The sequence below is a fragment of the Sciurus vulgaris genome (genome assembly GCF_902686455.1).
Source record: "Sciurus vulgaris genome assembly, chromosome: 8".
Taxonomy (NCBI): domain Eukaryota; kingdom Metazoa; phylum Chordata; class Mammalia; order Rodentia; family Sciuridae; genus Sciurus; species Sciurus vulgaris.
In genome coordinates this window covers 137,881,382-137,899,583 of record NC_136468.1, presented here as the reverse complement: position 1 = coordinate 137,899,583, position 18,202 = coordinate 137,881,382, and the positions used below count along the sequence as shown (strand labels likewise).

At 39.6% G+C, this 18,202-nt stretch overlaps 1 protein-coding gene across 3 annotated transcripts in view; it reads left to right on the top strand.

The window, feature by feature from the left end:
• Positions 1-3,429: 3,429 nt before the first annotated feature.
• Positions 3,430-18,202, top strand: part of RNF10 (ring finger protein 10) — a 37,069-nt gene continuing 22,296 nt past the window's right edge. For 2 of the 3 annotated variants that reach the window (XM_079151318.1, XM_079151317.1), the window contains exons 1-2: positions 3,430-4,052; positions 13,968-14,167. In XM_079151318.1, the coding sequence (XP_079007444.1) occupies positions 3,896-4,052; positions 13,968-14,167 (357 nt within the window). In that variant the 5' untranslated portion in view covers positions 3,430-3,895. Of the gene's footprint in view, positions 4,053-8,576; positions 8,596-13,967; positions 14,168-18,202 lie in introns of those variants that run through there. The other variant, XM_079151319.1, reaches the window with a different exon arrangement.

Sequence of the window (18,202 nt, the reverse complement as noted above, 5' to 3'; positions counted from 1 at the left end):
TACGTCGTGTTGCGTCACCAGATGCGCGACGGCTGCCGGCTGGAGACATTATTTATTCGAACGCGTCCTGAAACCAGGTGTTAAGGAGGCATGAGTGATCTCTGGAACTCAGAGGCTACTCTTTGAATATCCGAAAGCCCTTCCTCTTTCTTTTCGCAGATTGAATTTAGAATTCATCAGGAATGAGGAGAGCTCAGGGTGAGCCTTCAATCACCTCTTAGCAGAGATGCCTTTTTTTTTTTTAGTTGTAGATGGACATAATACCTTTATTTATTTTTATGTGGTGCTGAGGATCGAGCTCAGTGTTTCACACTTGCTAGGCAAGCGCTTTAGCACTGAGCCACAACCCCAGCCCCAATTCTGACAAACGGTATACCGGGACCAACTTGCAAGATAATTAGTAATTCTTTTTTTTTTCTTTCTGGTGCAAAAGGGGAAAACAGAGGCATGGTGTAGTTAAAAAACCAAGATCACGAGGTCAATTCCTGCAAACTTCGGTCTAAGAATCACCTCGTTGGAGCTTTTTTTATTGGTACCGGGGATTGAACCCAAGGATACTCAGCCACAGGCCTTTTTATATTTAGAGGCAGGATCTGGCTAACTTGCGATCCTTCTGCCTCCTGAGTCGCTGGATTACAGGCCTGCCTGGGTCATTTGAACTTTAAAATGCAGATTGCTGGACCCCACTACCAGAGATTTTTAAATCAGTATATCTGGTATGCATCCCTAGAGTGTGAGTGTGAGTGTGTGTGTGTGTGTGTGTTGGGGATGGAATCCAGGTACTTGGGCATGCTAGGCATGCATGTGTGTGTGTGTTGGGGATGGAATCCAGGGCCTTGGGCATGCTAGGCATGCATGGAATCTTTATTTGAATAAACTTCTCTGATAAATATGATGGAAGGAATTTACAAACCATTTTTTTTTTTTTTGTACTGTGGATGGAACTCAGGGACACTGTACCACCAAAATACATCCCCAGCCCTTTTTATTTTTTGAGACTAGTATTGGTGAATTGCCCACATTGGCCTCCAATTTGCAATCCTCCTGCTTTAGCCTCTCAAGTTGCTGGGATTACAGTCCTTCACAACCTTGCCTGGCTTGCACACCATTCTGGAAAAACATTGAAAAATAAGACTGTTCTTTGGCCTGTGCATTTTATGAACCTAGGAAGTTCTAATGGAAATGAAAACTTTGGTATCATTTTAGAAAGCTAGAACCAAAAACTATGCACATTTTGTTTCCTGCTGATACAATCTGCATTTGTAGCTTCAACTGGTATGTCCTGGGTGTTTTACTTAAACCCCATATTTTCAGTCTTTTTTTTTTATGGAAAGGATAATGTAGACCATCTTGCACAAAAAAGAACGTAGGTTGTTGTTTTACTTGAATTTCTGTATGTTTCTGCTTCAATTCCCTGTTTAAATGTATATTTTCTGTAAATATTTTAGAAGGAGAAAGTGCCAAGGATCCTAAGAAACTATTTCGAAATGAAAAGACTCTTCCTGGTTTAATATAGCCTGACAGATGGACACCTACTACACTGTGATTTCCTTCTCTTTTATTTTTATGAATGATAGAAGGAAGAAATGATTCATCCATGCACTCAGAATTTTCATGTCTTTGTTAAAGGAAGTAAAGGTTCATCAAGGAATTGGTATATTCTCCACATGTAGTTATATAAAAGAATAGACCCCATGATTTGGGGCCGATCCTTCTGTACATAAAATAAAGTTTCCAGACTGATAGTGTGAAGCTATTCTCTTACTTCAGCATTATTTGTTTGTGTGTGTGGATAGGAACTGTAAAAAGGGAAGCAGGAAAAGAACTGATGGAGGTAATTTTATGGAAATTAAAAAATATGAAACTCAGCCAGATACAGTGGCACACACCTATAATCCCATCAACTCTGGAGGCTGAGACAGGAGGAATGCAAGTTTGAGGTCAGCCTGAACAATTTGGGGAGAACCTGTTTCAAAAAAAAATAAAATAAAATAAAAATAAAAAGTGCTGGGAATGTAGTTGAGTGGTAGAGCGCCCCTGGGTTCAATCTCCAGTTCAAAACACAAGCACCTGTGTGCACACACACGGAGATACTTTTATCTGTTTTCATTCACCCCAGTTTAAACTGTTAATTCCAAGAAAGTTATTTATATACTTATTAATGTCTTATAAACCATGTGATGACTAATAAGGAGCCAAGAAGGGCCCAATTAGAAATTCCTTCATTATTATTATTTTGTAGTATTGGGGATTAGAACCCAGAGATTCACACATGCTAGGCAAGCACTCAATCAATAATTTACATCCCCAACCCCTTTTTCAGTTTTTTTACATTGAGACAGGATCTTGCTAAATTGCCCAGGCTGGACTTGAACTTGACATCTTCCTGCCTCAGTGTCCCGAGTAGCTGGGATTACAGGTGCAAGCTATTATGTCTGGTCATTCATGAAATGACTGCTAAAATTCTACTTATTCACCTCAGGTGTGGTTCAGTGGTAGCACACTTGTCTAGCATGCATGAGGCCTTGGTTTGATCCCCATTATCACAATAAATAAATAAATAAATAAATAAAATTGCACTTACCTTTCTATGTTGAACTCACATGACACCACTTTTCTTGGGGGGGGGGGGATGTGTGTGTGCTAGGGATCGAACCCAGGGCCTTATGCTTAGGAGGCAAGCACTTTACCAACTGAGCTATCTCCCCAGCCCATGACACCACTTCTGAACTGTGTCTGCTCTAATCAGCATTTTGTAGTTAACTATGTTATAGCACTTATCATGTTCTTGTATTGTATTTTTAACTTTATAATTTAGAATACTATGGAAATATTAAAGGTCTCATTCTTAATGTATTTGGCATTCTCTGTGCTCAGCACAGTGCTTGGCACATAGGAAGTTTCTTTATTTTTGTGGTAGTGGGATTGAACCCCTGGGACCCTTTCAGTTTTTTATTTTGAGACAGGTCTTGCTAAGTTGTTGAGGCAGGTCTTGAATTTGCGATCCTCCTGCCTCAACCTCCCGAGTCACTGAGGTCACAGGCTTGGAGCTACTAAGTCCGGCAGTTACTGTCATTATTAACACTAGTATTAATAGTAACTTGAGAGGCTAAACGCCATACGTCTATTGATATTAATACTAGAATAAGAACCATAAATCAAATGAGTCCATAAAGGATTCTACAGGTATTTCAATATTTGGCTGTGTTGTTGTTAGCATCTGTCACTGTTATATAGGTTGTCAGAGTACTAAGACAGCCTGGACCTGGCGGTAACTACAAGTTCCACGACCCCATGCTCTTTTAGCTGGGCTGGGCGGTGTGTGGGGGGGGGGGGGGGGGGGGGGAAATTGGACCCGGATGTAAGTGAAAACTACATTTCCCAGAGTGCTTCACTCCTACTTCTTCACTATAAATACTCCATCCGGGTTCTTCGAGATGCTGTTTGGCGACTCGTCGCCATTCCCGGAGCAGCTCGGCCTCGGCCTAGAGGCGAGTGTCGGTCGCTGTGTCGGAGACACTCGTCCCCGACACCAAGACAGCCAGCTCTCTCTCCTGCCCCGCGGCGGGAGAGCGTGTCCGGCCGGCCGGCGGGGCTCGCGCACCCTCCCTCGCCTCCCCTGCCCCTGCAAGCCTCCGCCCCGCCAGGCCCGGCCCGGACCCCCGAGCCCCGGCCTACTCCTCCTCCTTGGTCACCGCCGTCGCTGGGCTCAACAGCCCCGCCTGCCGCTTCTCCACCCAGTTTGAGAAGCCAAGGAAGGAAACAAGGAAAAATGTCGCCATGAAGGCCGAGAACCGCTGCCGCCGCCGACCCCCGCCGGCCCTGAACGCCATGAGCCTGGGTCCCCGCCGCGCCCGCTCCGCTCCGACCGCCGTCGCCGCCGAGGCCCCTGTTGATGCCGCAGAGCTCCCCCAGCGCCGCCGCCACCGCCTCCGACATGGACAAGAACAGCGGCTCCAACAGCTCCTCCGCCTCTTCGGGCAGCAGCAAAGGACAACAGCCGCCCCGCTCCGCCTCGACGGGGCCCGCCGGCGAGTCTAAACCCAAGAGCGGTAAGAGCGGGCCCACGGGAGTGGGCGGGGGGCGATTGCTGTCTTGTTGGGTCACCTAGGGACAAACTACGCTGTCTACTCCAGTTCCTTCCTCCTCATTTCTATGGCTCCCATTATTTACAATTAAATTAATAAGCACCAGCGTGATTTACGTGGATTCTGGCATCAAAACTCAAAACAGCTGGTAAAGTAGGTGCTATTTCTTTCCCCATTTTGCAGATGAGTAAGGGTAAGTTCACTCAGCTGTGAACAGGCCTTGAGACCTGGTTTGACTGACTCATCAGTCCATGCTCTAAAACCACTAGGGTTGTTCTACCTTTAATGTTGAATTAGCACTGGAGAGTGTTGAAGTTTAAACAAGAGGGTGGGGCCCAAGGACTGTCACATTCAAGTCTCCTATTTAATAATTCGACCCCAGATATGGTCCTCATATTTCAATCGTTTTATTTAATATGGTTAATAGTGAAGAGTGCAGACTCTGGGTTCAGTATTCTTTAGGTTCGGGTCTTGAGTGAGTGTCAGAGTTTCCTTACCTGTAAAGGTGGAATTAATATAATATTAAATAAACTTTAAAAAAATAGTGAAGAGATTGGAAGAGTACCTGACACCTACTATGCACCAAAAACATTATATGTGTTTTTGTATTTTAGGCTGTAGTATTGTCTTTTAACAGGGAAGATATTGTAATGACAATTCAATAGTCATGCTTCTTAATATTAAGTTGTTACCATATGATAATAGCTGCCATTTATTGAGGGCTCCCTAAGCACCCAGTACTTGGCTAGGCTATTACATCTGTTATCACTACTCCAGTCATTAACTTGTCTGGCAAGGTGGAACTGTTCCTATTTAAGGAAAGGAACAAGCAGAAAAGGTAGAATGTTAGGAGTTGATGAGTCTGGAGTCCACTTTTCTCCATCTTATTTCAAAGCCTGTGTACTGATCTCTGTTTCTTTTTGTGTTTCCATTATATTAATGGTACTAGGAAGGTGTTTTTGGTGAGAGTAGTGTAGTGGTATTTAGCAGAGGGAAACATTTGGAATCCCTCAATGTAGAGGTCCAGTAGCTTAACTTAAAATATTGGAAAGCTTACTTAAATCGTAAGGCTTACTGGTGAGTTCAGCGTTTACCAGCTGATTATGACAAACTTGTTTACCTGGTGTGCTTGAGGACTTGTAGAGATTGCTTATGGAACTCCATAATAAACTAATGCTTTAAACAGCTAAGCAGAGATTGACATGAACTCTCAGGCCAATCAGGAACTGGTGTGTAGACTAATTTGGGGGTTTTGTACATATGGATCTTCATCATGATCCCTCCAAAGATAAAAGAAAGTCTTCTTGGCCAGTGTTGGGATTGGTTTAGTGTGACCTGCATATTTCTCAAGGTAGTTGATAATAACCTTTCTTTTGCACTCTGTTTTCAGGTATAATATGTAATATATAATTTGGTTTTCAGGTATAATATGTAATATATATTACATATGTAATATATATTACATATAATATGTAATATAATATGACTACCTGAATTCTCAATTTTTCTAGGGCCCTTCTTTAAGCCACTACCACACATTCTTGAGTCAGCTGCAATAAGTGTCTTAAGTTTATTCCTTAGTAAGCAGTAGGTGAAAGCTTGTGATAATCCATACAAAACAACAATAAAAACTTAGGTGTTTAAGGCATTTTATTCCTATGCCCTTTGAATGTTTAATGAAACTCATTACCTAACAGTATGAATTCTATTGTAGTTTGACCAAAGCAAATAAATTATCAGTGTTAACTTTTTGTTTGTTTGTACCAGGTATTGAACCCAGGGGTACTAAAGTACTGAATCACATCCCCAGCCTGTTTTTAATTTTTTATTTCGAGACTGGGTCTTACTAAGGTGCTGAGGCTGACTTTGAACTTGAAATCCTCCTGCCTCAGCTAAGTGTTAACATTTCAAACAGTTGTATAGAATGAGTTTTGTTTGGTTCATTCTTTTTATTTTCTTGTTCTGGGGATTGAATCCAGGGGCGCTTTACCTCTGAGATACATCCCCAGTCCTATTTTCTTTTGAGATAGGGTGAGATAGGGTCTCGCTAAAGTGCTAAGGCTGGCCTGGAATTTCGGATCCTTCTGCCTCCACTTTCTAAGTCGCTGGATTGTAGGTGTACCCCATATACCTGGTTCATTTTGACTTTTTAGAGTGATTTGTTTTTTATATGGTTAAATACTATAAAATGAACTTAAAACCCTTGTTCTCTTTATTTTTGTGCTGGGACTTGAACCCAGGGGCACTTAACCATTGACCTACACGCCAGGTAGGTCAATGGTTAAGCAAGACAGGGTCTTGCTGAATTGTCTGTAGAGTCCTCAAATGTGCCATCCTCCTATCTTAACCTCTCAACTGAGATTATAGGCAAGCACTGCTAGTCCACCTTCTTAATTGGAAACTTCTGAGAAAGTAAAAATGTCAAGGATGTTTTGTTAGATTTCAGGAAACAGGAAATACAAGTGTGCCTTCAGGTGGCATTAGTTTTTAAACGTGTTAGAAAGTTTGACCATGTTTGCCCTTGTCAGCACTTACTTTTGTGGCTTGAAAGATGTTGCTTATAGCTGAATACATGTTTGTTTGTTTTTTTTTTCCAACTATAATCTATGGCTTGCATTTGTATAGGAGGGGATTAAAAGGTTAGGAAATTGTCCATATTGGCTGATTTTTCAAGTTGAACTGAAGGGTAGAAAATGCTGCCTGCCTTAAGAACATCATAGCTGGCTGGGGCAGGATAGCAGGCACTTATAATTCGAATCCTTGTGAGGCTGAGGCAGGATAGCAAGTTGGAGGCCAGCCTGGGCAATCAATAGTGGGCAACATGAGGAGACCCTGTATGAAAAAGCAAAACTGGGGAAAAAAATTACAACTGATGCCAGTGCTATTATAACAGATATTTAGAACTTCTGATGCAATGGCTCTGAGATGGTTGTACTAACTAAAGGGTAAACACAGATTCTGTAGAACTCCATGAAAAAGTTTGAGGTATTTCAAAAGCTGAGTAAACACCTGATAGAGTCTGTCATGCTGGAAATTGTTGAAAGGACCTCTTCAAATTTCAGAGTCCTGAATTACAGGAAGAACTGAAAGGGTGAGATGAAAAGATATAGCTTGACTTTCTTTTGTAAAAGTAAAAAGAACAAAAAAATTTTAGTGTGTAAATATTTAATCTTTTTCTCTCTCCCACCTCATGAGGAAAAAACTCTTTGGTTTCTGTACTTTAAATTGTGTAAGACATAAATGGTCATTTGCTTCCTAGCTGCATGATTAATATGCTTGAGCCTTTGTTTCTGTGGCTGACTTGTTTGTCCTTCATTTGTACACAGGAAATGGGTAAATTTGGCTACCAGGATTTGCTTGTTCTTTCCGGCCAGAATTGCACACCACAGTTTCTTAGCTTTGGCTAATTGCTTCAGATATTTACAGAACATTCTTTTTCTTGAGTGTATTTCTATAGCTTTCTTCCAGTAGGACTAATATGCTATTCTTAGAATGTTTCAACATCGAGTATCCCATGAATATATCTCAGAGAGGAGAGATGTTTAGGGGTGGAGGAGTTCATATAGAAAGAGCAGAAAAAGTAAAAAGAGACAAGAAAGAGACTAGGCAATTTATAGCCTAATAATGGATCCTGTCCAGGAACTAGACTCTTGCCCCATCCTGGGCCTGTGGCACTGTCATGGAGGTTAAGGGAAGGTCAGTTATTATGAAGCAGTTATTTTAAGGTTGGTGGTATGAAGCACTGTCCTGACACTCTTTTTCCTGTTATCCTGGTAACAGAAGCTAGGTTACTAGGTAATCTGCCTTGAAGAATACTTCTGAGTTGTAAATGGACCTGGCAATTTTGACTTTGAAAATTGTGATTTAAAGCCTTTAGTAAAACCACTTGGATAAGTTATAAGAATTTGAGGGTCTATTGACTGGAGTCCTTGGTTTATTATGTGAATTAACAAGTTGGAAGTTTAGTGGGTACTCTTGTCAGGAATGATTTTTATTTATTAGACTTTCAAATCAAAGCAACAGTGCTAGCCACTTTAGTAGACATCTTATAGAAGTTTTCTCTTAATTTCCTATTCAGTGATGGAGGGTGAAGTATTAGTCCTATTTTTTTAAATAACTGTATTTTATTTATTTAATATTTTTATGTGGTTCTGAGGATTGAACCCAGTGCCTCACACATGCTAGGGAAGTATCTACCATTGAGCCACAATCTCAGCCCCATATTAGTCCTGTTTTACAGACAAGAAAACCAAGGCTTAAGAGGCAACAGAGTTGGTTTGTCTAAGTAAATTTTGGAGTCATAGGGGACATTTATAAATATACTTTATATAATAAACTCACTTGTCAAGCAAATTTATTGGCACATGCATCATTCCTGATACCACCTCTCTCTTCCTTTCATTCAGAATTACTAATTACAGCTGGATTCAATTTGTTGTCAGTTGATTCTGTAGTAAGGCCATATGTTGCCCCTCTGGAGGTGCTTGTCAACCACTCTGGACCATGGGTAAGCAACTTGCTTGTGATTACAGCATGAATCAGCAGCAGAAACTTCCTGGCTGGTATTCTGACCTCTAGGCTGTGCCACCTGTTAGAACTAGAGCTAGAAATGATGATGCCAAATAATTTTAACTTTGAAAAACTCATGACCCTTCAAGGGAGAAGAGACTGCTGTTACTTTCCATTTGGGAAATGTTGAATAACCAAGACACTGGATTAAGTTTTTAAGTCTTTTGTTGACTCTGAGAGCCTAGGTTCTGGATCTGAGCCATTTAACTAATGGTCTTGTCCATTCTGGATTGTGTCTTGACATTATTTGCTCTTGGCAGTTCTCAGCTCTGACTGTGCATCAGAATATCCTGAGGACTTTTTTTTTTTTTTTTTGCTAATAAGGATTGAACCAGGGGGCTCTTACTACTGAGCTATATCCATGTCCCTTTTTATTTTTAGTGACAGGGTCCTACTAAGTTGCTGAGGCTGAACTTGAAATTGTGATCGATCTTCCTGCCTTTATTGCTTGAGTTTTTGGGATTACAGATGTGGGCCACTGTTACCAGCCTGAAGACACTTAAAAAATAAACATGGGGCCTTTTCCTGGCAATTCATTCTGATTGGGCATTCATAATTTAAAAACTGGAAGTGACTTTGTTGTGCAGCAAGGATTGAGAGCCATCATACTGAGGTTTAAAACTTCATAAAACAAAAATAACAACAAAAATGAAAAAGTAAAAATAAAGATGACCAAAAAGAAAACTTCATAGGAGTTTTTTCTAAGAACTTACCTTTTTATTTTTAAACCCAAAATCTAAAGTAGATCATCTCATTGCTTCTATTAGAGAAAAGAGGATGAATTCTACCTCCTGAGTTATACGCATATGTATATCCTGGCAAGTGTATACAAAATATATCTCAAATAGCATTCTTAAATTTTATCTTTGGGGCCCAGGCAGGACAGTTCCTTCAATCTTTAGCTACTCATTGCCTGGATTGAGAGATAAGAGCCAGAGTCTTACTTGAGAGGTCTGACTTCATATTCTCAAGTAAGTAGAAGACAAGGAGGGAGTTGATTTTAGCCACTAAAATCATGAATTCTTACATGATCAGTCATTGTAATCTGATTTAGAAATGAACAGTTCACTGTCCCTCAAAACATTTCTGTAAGTGTTATGAAATAGTTTCCTTGCTAGTGTGGTAATAAGTGAAGAAATAAAAATGGCCCTTTTACTGAATGCCAGTTTATTTTCTTAAGCCCTATCCAGTGTAGAATTTGGCTTTACCTAAATCTGGAATCCATGAGGTGCCTTTCTTGTGGAGGATCCCCCAACTTGTGTGTGTGTGTGTGTGTGTGTGTGTGTGTATCTATATCTATGTATGTATGTGTTGTTGGAGATTGAAACCTCTTGCTAGGCAAGTGCTCTACTATTGGGCTACATCCCCAGAAAGGTGCCTCTTGTTTTTTTGGGTTACTGAGAATTGAACCCAGGGGTTCTTTACTATTGAGCTATATCCTCAGCCCTTTTTATTTTTTATTTTGAGATGGTCTTGCTAAGATGCTGAGGATCTCATTAAATTGCTGAGGCTGGACTCAAACTTGGGATCCTTATGTTTCAGCCTCCCAAGTCTGTGGAATTACAGGTGTGTGCCACTGTGCCTATAGAAAGCAAGTTCAGTCAAATTGAGGATCATATGAAATAGTCTTGAATAATTAGGTTTGGGGAATATGTTTTCTTTCTTTGTTGGGGAATTAAACTCAAGGCCTTACATGTGCCAAGCTCTTATTACTCAGTTTTATGTCCTCAGCCCCTATTTTCTTTGTATATCTATTCTTATACAATTTTCTTTGTATATCTATTCTTATACAACCTCATTTGTTATGAGTTGATGTGGAATGGGGTTAAGAAAAGCAAAGCAGGAAAGTGGCTGAGGTTATTTTTCAGTGGTGAAGAGTTAGCCTGGAGATTTGTACACTCTGAATTCATTTATATGGGGAAAAAAATTTTTTTTTTCCAGCAGTGGACGTTGACCTTATACATCTTAGGCAAATGCTCTTACCAAGCTACACCCCCACCCAAAAAAATTTTGAAATTTTTTCATAAAACTAATTCCATTGATTGGAGGTAAGGCAAAATAGGAGACCTGAAGCCTTACTTTCTGCTTTTGTGTGTGTGTGGTACTGGGGAGAGAACCTAAGGGTGCTTTACCATTGAACTACCTCCCTGCCGCCCTGAGCCCTTTTTTAATTTTTTGAGACAGGATCTTGCTAAATTGCCCAGACTTAACTGAAACTTGGAATCCTCCTGCCTCAGCCTCCTAAGTTGCTAGGATTATAGATGTGTCACCCACCCAGCTTAACTTTACTTTCTAATTGCTGTCATTGATACCATGTTTGATGTTAATTGTTGCTCACTGGAGGAGTAGGTAAAAGTCTAGTTTGTTAGGTTAAAACTCTGGTCATTGTTTTATGGGTCATTACTAGGAGTGAACCTACCCTGACTGTGTTTCTGTAATGGTATATTCTGTTTACAATGCTGTCATCTCATGTTGTTATTAGCTTAATTTCCAGGTTGTAGTTGGTTAGGTTTGGACAGGATGGCATATCTCTCATTCATCCCATGAGTTGGTTGAACTCACATTTCCTTTTATTTGATTTGATTTACTCTGCTGTAAAATAAGCTAGTGAATTTACTTGTATAGAAAAAATTTCTTCTAAATACTTAGTTTTAAAAATTTCTCAGATATGTCTTCAGAACAGCAATTCTATATAGTTAAGTCACAATCTTAGAGGTAAGACCTGTGCGTAGGAATCCCTTAAAGAGCTCATCTGAGTATTCCTGTGAACTGGCAGGATTGGAAACTACTGTAATAGGATCAAAGTGAATAGCTCCATTTCCCCCAAAGTAACTGTCATTAACAGTGTGGTGTAGTTCCTTGGTATACATGTTTCTGTTAATTATATATATATTTTAATATAAATAAGATGAAACTATGTTTGGGAGGGTAGGAATCTTAGTAGTTTCTGAAGTTTATGCTGGATTCCTTAATTTTATAAACTACTACCATCCCCTTAAGTCTGAGCATAAATCTAATGATTTTCTTTTTCTTTTTCTTTAATGAAAAGTCTTCCAGCTTCATTTAGGTTCCGTGGTTCCTATAGTCCCAGCTACTTGAGAGGTTAAAGCATGAGAAATGGGTTGAGCCCAAGAGTTCAGGTCTGCCTGGGCAAATATCTCTTTAAAAAAAGCCATCCCCACCTTCCTTTCTAAGTTTTTGCTTTTAGTCATTAGATTATTATTAGATTAGTTATTAGATTATTGACTTGTTCAGATTTGCATATTGCAGTAGTACAACATAGGGTGATTTAGGAAACACTCTTTTTTTTGGTACTGTACCACTGAGCTTTGTCTTTGACTTTTTTCTACTTTTAGTTGTATGTGTTTATCAAATTCTATTTTGCTTTTTTTTTTCCCCCTTAAAACTGGTAAACTTAGCATGTATGAAATGTGCTGATGAGGGTTCTTTTTTTCAATTTGGGATGGAAAAAAAAAAAAGAATTTGTGTAATTAAGTTTCCTAGTGGAAAAAATGGAGCAAAGAATATAAGAAGACTCTACACAAAATGCAAATGGTCAATGGATTGAAAAAGTATATATTGCTAGTTAAGAGAAATTCAGATTTAAAATCAGAAGGCTTTTTTTTTTTTTTTTTTAATACTGGGGATTAAACCCAGGGGCACTCAACCATTGAGCCACATCCCTAGCCCTTTTTTCACATTTTATTTAGAGACATAGTCTTGCTGCCCCAGCTCCTGAGCCACTGGGATTACAGGTGTGTGTCATTGTTCCAGGTCAGAAGGCATTTTGACCTTTCACTTCGGGTATTAGCAAGAGTGTAGTGAACTAGCATTCTCTTTATAGTGCTGTTAGAATATAAATAAATTGATACACCAGTTCTAGAAAGCAACTTGAAGATATATAAAAGGCTTTCATGACAGTACTTTATCAGCTAATTTCATTTTGAGAATTTGACATAATCATATTTTAAAGCAGCAAAAAGTTAGAAGCTACCTAACTGTAAAACAATAGGGAATTAGTTATATTGTGCTGTAAGTGTATGACGGACAATAATGCAATCATCAGTTATGCTTTTGAAGTCTAGGAATGGGTGAAAATTCTCAGAGTAACAAGTAAAAGACCGCACGTCTTGTATGTTTGCCATTTTACATAAGACATGTGGTAAGAATATTGAAATTAAAACTAATATGTCAGTGCTTTGTGGGTATTGGCAATTTTATTCTTTGATATTTTCAAAATTGAGTATTATGAAGTTGAAGGAAAAAAGCAAGAAACTTTTTTTCCTTGTACTGGGGCATATCCAGCTTTTTCTTTTTCTTTTTTTTTGCAATAGTTGAAATTCATCCCAGGGTTTCCCTCAAAGCTGGGCAAGTGCTTTATCACGAGCTATGTCCCCAGCCCTTAGTTTAAATTTTGAGACGGTTTTGCTAAGTTGTCCATACTGACCTGGAACTCATGATCCTCTCACCTCAGCCTTCTGAGTAGGTGTGTATCATTGTGCCTGGCATAAGAAACTTTTTTTTACCTCCATTACTGGGGGTTGAACCCAGAGGCACTTAACCACTGAGCCACATCCCCAGTCCTTTTTTATATTTTACTTAGAGACAAGGTCTCACTGAGTTGCTTAGGGCTGCACCCTAATTTTGCTGAGGCTGGCTTTGAACTCTAGATCCTCCTGCCTTAGTCTCCAGAGCCGTTGGGATTAGCACCCGGCAAGAGACATTTTAAAAAAGGATATAACTCAAACTCATCTAGTATTCGGTTAGAGTTCAACTTTTGTTCTGTTAATTTAGTAGCTTCTCAGTTTGACTTCTAGAACATACATAAATGGTTTGCTTTTATGCCTCTTGGATATATCTGCTAAATCTAGGCCAGCCCCTTACAGTATGGATTCTGGCTATACTATAGCAGTTTAAGGGGAATAATGTCTTCTGTCCTGCTGCCAGATAAAGTACTTTTTCCTAATATAGAATGACTGTTTCCTTTCCTCTTAACTTTATCTGAATGATACAAGATACATGTCTAGGCTTGTAAAAGAGACATTATGAACTGGTAATTGATGTGGTTTGATCTCTACTGTTTGTCCTGAGGGAGGGATTTCTTAGGCTTTATCATTAAAACAAAAACCCCACCTCAGGGTTGGCTTGCTCAAAAGACCAATGGCTGGCCTGAACACATTTCTTAGAGGTTGTAAAAAAGTCCATTTTCTCTTTATTTAGACACAATTTTGCTGGGAGGTGGAGAGAAATTATTTTACCTATTTAAATATGTCGCTTCTTAACTAATTCTTTTGTATTTCTTCTTTTCAGATGGAAAGAATTCAAGTGGATCCAAGCGTTATAATCGCAAGCGTGAACCTTCCTACCCCAAAAATGAAAATTTTAGCAACCAGTCCCGTCGCTCCAATTCACAGAAAAGCAAAACTTTTAATAAGATGCCTCCTCAAAGGGGCGGCGGCAGCAGCAGCAAACTCTTTAGCTCTTCTTTTAATGGTGGAAGACGAGATGAGGTATGGACTTTGAGAATGTCCTTCCTAGACTATAAGCATGAGGGTTTTTTTGGTTTGTTTTTTTTTTTCCCCTGTAGTTGAGGGAGAAGAGCAAGAGGTAGAATGATTACCAAAGTAATCTGGTAGTTTGAGATTAACTGGGTCTGGAACTTTGCTGTCTCTTTTCCTCTGGCGGTTATGAAAATTTCCTGAGAAAGGGAGATATAATTATTGTTTTTGAGAAATTATGGCATATTTGGGGGACCTTACCTGCGTAGTCTCTTAACCTGAATGCCTATGAACAAGACTGATTAATTATCCTGTTTGAATGGTCTGTTACATGTAATTCAATTCACTCAGTCACTGAGAATTTACTCCTTGCCTACTACACATCAAATAGTATTTAGGAGTTTGCAATACAGCATTAAACAGAACATTGTTTTTGTCCTTCAGGAGCTTATATTCTAGTTTGGTGAGACAGTAATTAATTTTTGGTTTTGCCTCAGGGATTGAACACAGAGGCACTTAACCACTAAACCACATCCTTATCCCTTTTTAAATATTTTATTTAGAAACAGGGTCTCGCTGAAGTTGGCCAGAGCTGGCTTTGAATTTGTGATCCTCTTGCCTCAGCCTCCCGAGCTCCTAGAATTACGGTTGCGCACAGCCGCACCTGGCATTCTTTTTAAGACCGGGTCTCACTAAGTTACCTAAACTTGCCTTGAACTTTTGATCCTTCTGCCTCAGCCTTTTAAAAATATTTTTTATTTATTTATTTTAAATTTTTTTTATAACTTAAACTTATTTTTATGTGGTTCTGAGGATCGAACCCAGTGCCTCACACATGCTAGGCAAACACTCTACCAGCGAACCACGACCTCAGCCCTGCCTCAGCTTTCTGAGTTGCTGTTTTTTTGTTTTGTTTTTGCTGATGCTGGGAATTCAACCCAGGATTTCATTCATGTTAGGCAAGCGCTCTCCTCCTGAGTGAGCCACACCCCCAGCCCAATGAAGATACTCTTCGTGAGAGTGATGCAAATGTTGAAACAGGGTGGTGATGGGAAGGCAGTGAGAAATGGTCAGCTCTGGGAGATTACTTTAAAAGTAGAGCCAACAATATTGTATTTGGTAGATGTGGGGACTAAGCAGAAAAAAGTCTGAGTAATATTTTTGGCATGAGACCAATTCAAGTACCATTTGCTGTAATGGGGAAGATTTCAAGAGGACTACAGTTTTGTAGGAAGGTATAAGGATTGAAATAAAGAATTTATTTTGGAAATGTTATGTTTTCATTGGAATACCTATTAGATATTTAAGTAGAGGTAGATAATTATGAATTTGTAATTCAAAGAGGAGACCCAGATTGGAAAGCTGGCAGCATATAGTTGTTTTTTAGAACTATGGAACTGAGATATATCATCAAGGAGTTACAATACTAAGTCGACAATAGGTTGCTGGGTGTGGTGGTGCAGGCCTGTAATCCCAGCTATTTGGGAGGCTGAGGCAGGAGCAGGATCGCAAGTTTGAGGCCAGCTTCAGCATCTTAGCAAGACCCTATTTCAAAAAGAGCTGGGAATATAGTTCTGTGGTAAAGTACCCCATGAGTTCAATGCCTAATACCACAAAAACAAAAAACAAAACTGATCCATATAAATTCAAAAGAGAGGGCTGGGGTTGTAGCTCAACAGTAGAGTGCTTTTCTAGCACGCGTGAGGCACTGGGTTTGATCCTCAGCATCACATAAAATAAAGGTATTGTGTCCATCTACAACTTTAAAAAAAAAAAAAAAAAAAAGTCAAAAAAGATGGTCTGGGTGTGGTGGTGCATGCCCATAATCCCAGCATCTTGAGAAGCTGAGGCAAGAGAATTGCAAGTTCAAAACCAGCCTCAGCAACTTAGTGAGACTTTGTCTCAAAATAAAAAAGGGCTGGGGGATGTGACTCAGTGGTTAAGTGCCCCGTTTCAATTTCCAGGACCAAAAAAAAAGGATGGAAAGAAGAAACAACAAATTTCGACGATCTTTTGTAGTAGCTTTGCTCTAAGGAGAAGTAAAAAGGTGACATGGTAGCTTGAAGGGAATATGAAGAGGAATATTAAGATAAGGTTAGAGCATGTCTCTGCTAATGGGGTGGTTATGATGAGAGGGATAAAATGATAAGAGGTAAAAAGGGGAGAATGCTCAACAGTGTCCTTGAGTTCTTGTGATCTAGTGCAAAAGTGAAGGAATTGGCTTAGGAGTTGTGTCAGCTTATCCATAGTAATAAGAGGAAGACTTTTTGGCAGGATATTGGACTTCTATCCAAATTGTGCTTATTTTCTTAGTTGAAATACATAAAATTAGCTGAAAGAGGAGGTTGGAGAGCCTGAAACATGAAGGGGTTGTCTGGGAGAATAGGGGACTGAAGGGACTGTGGAAGAATAGTAGGATTGCAGTATGATTCTTAGGCGGTGTAAGTGGCTACTCTGGTGAGACCAGTAATGTGTTTTTAGCTATGTCTTGCTGCTGTGGAGGGGAAGGTTTTGCTGGGTGATACAGCAGAGGAGAGAAAGGGCCATGGACTACAGGATCTAAGCCAAATAAAGGAAGTTTAGGGGATCGGCTCTCTGGTTTGTAGACTTTAAGTAGGGACAAATAATTAAAATAAGGACTAACTCTGGAACAGAATGAATATCTGGTTGGACAGTAGGATGCTCAGAATTAATGATAATGGGCTGGAGTTGTGGCTTAGTGGTATAGCGCTTGCCTAGCATGTGTGAGGTACTGGGTTTGAATCTTAGCACCGTCTATAAATAAATAAAGGTCCATTGACAACTAAAAAAATTAAAAAAAAAGATGCTACTAAAAAAATGGTAATGACGTGATCATTAACAGCATGGTCTATATTATAGAGCAGTCATTAACAGCCTGGTCTATACTATAGAGCAGTCATTAACAGCCTGGTCTATACTATAGAGCAGTGCTCTGTAGTGGAAAAGCAAATCATGTGTGATTAAAATTTTCTGGTTGCCACAGTAAAAATAAAAACCAAAACAAGCTTGGGCCGTGGCATGCACCTGTAGTCCTAGATATTTTGGGAGACTGAAGCTGGAGGACCGCTTGAGCCCAGAAGTTCCAGGCCAACCTGAGCCACCATAGCAAGACCCTGTTTCCAAAAAATAAAATAAATGGAAAAATGAAATTAATTTTAACATTTTAAGTTAAATATGGCACATCTAGCTAGTAGTTGCTGTATTTGACAACAGCTCTAGAAGATATACCTGTCTGTAGGAGTGGGTGCCTGAAATAGGGTGGGGGGCATGCTGATTGGAAGAGAGGAGGTCAAGGCCTTGAGAGGTCGGCATATTGGGAAAATGATCAGGAATTGACAATGGGTGGTACTGTAGAGAGTGGACCAGTGAGGACAACAGGTGAAGTCAGAAGATTGAAAAAGGGTGTGGTTTGTTGACTGAGCACAAGCTCCAAGATCTAAGTTTGGGGCATGGGGATAGAAGACTAATTAGGGGAGATCAGAGCCATATAGACGTGAGTCCAGGGCACGAGAGATAAGGGATGATCTGGGAAGCCTGGTGCTTCCTGTGGTGACTTAACATAAACATTGTGAGACAAGGTCCAAGATAGGTTGAGATTAAAAAGTTATCTGTGTGGTATGCCGTGGCTTTTATTTATTTTAAAAGGTAATCTGCTATGGTTCTGTATACATAAACTGACTTAGGGCATATTCATTACCTCTGGAATAGAATGTACAATTTTCCTTTGTATACTCCTTAAGAGTCTTTTATCATGTATGTGCATGGTGGTTTGAGCAGCAAAAGTCTTGTGTTTCCTTTGGTCCAATAATTCTTGTATGTTAAAAAGAAATAATCGGGATTTTGGGATATAACTCAGTAGTAAAGCACTTGCCTAGCATGTGTGAGGCCCTAGATTTGATCTGTAGCTCTGAAAAAAAGGAAAAAATTACAGGTGCCTGCATATTTGTGTACAAAGATCTATTCACAAATGTGATTATCAGAACATGTTTTGTAACAGTGGAAAAAACTACAATCTGTAATAAAATA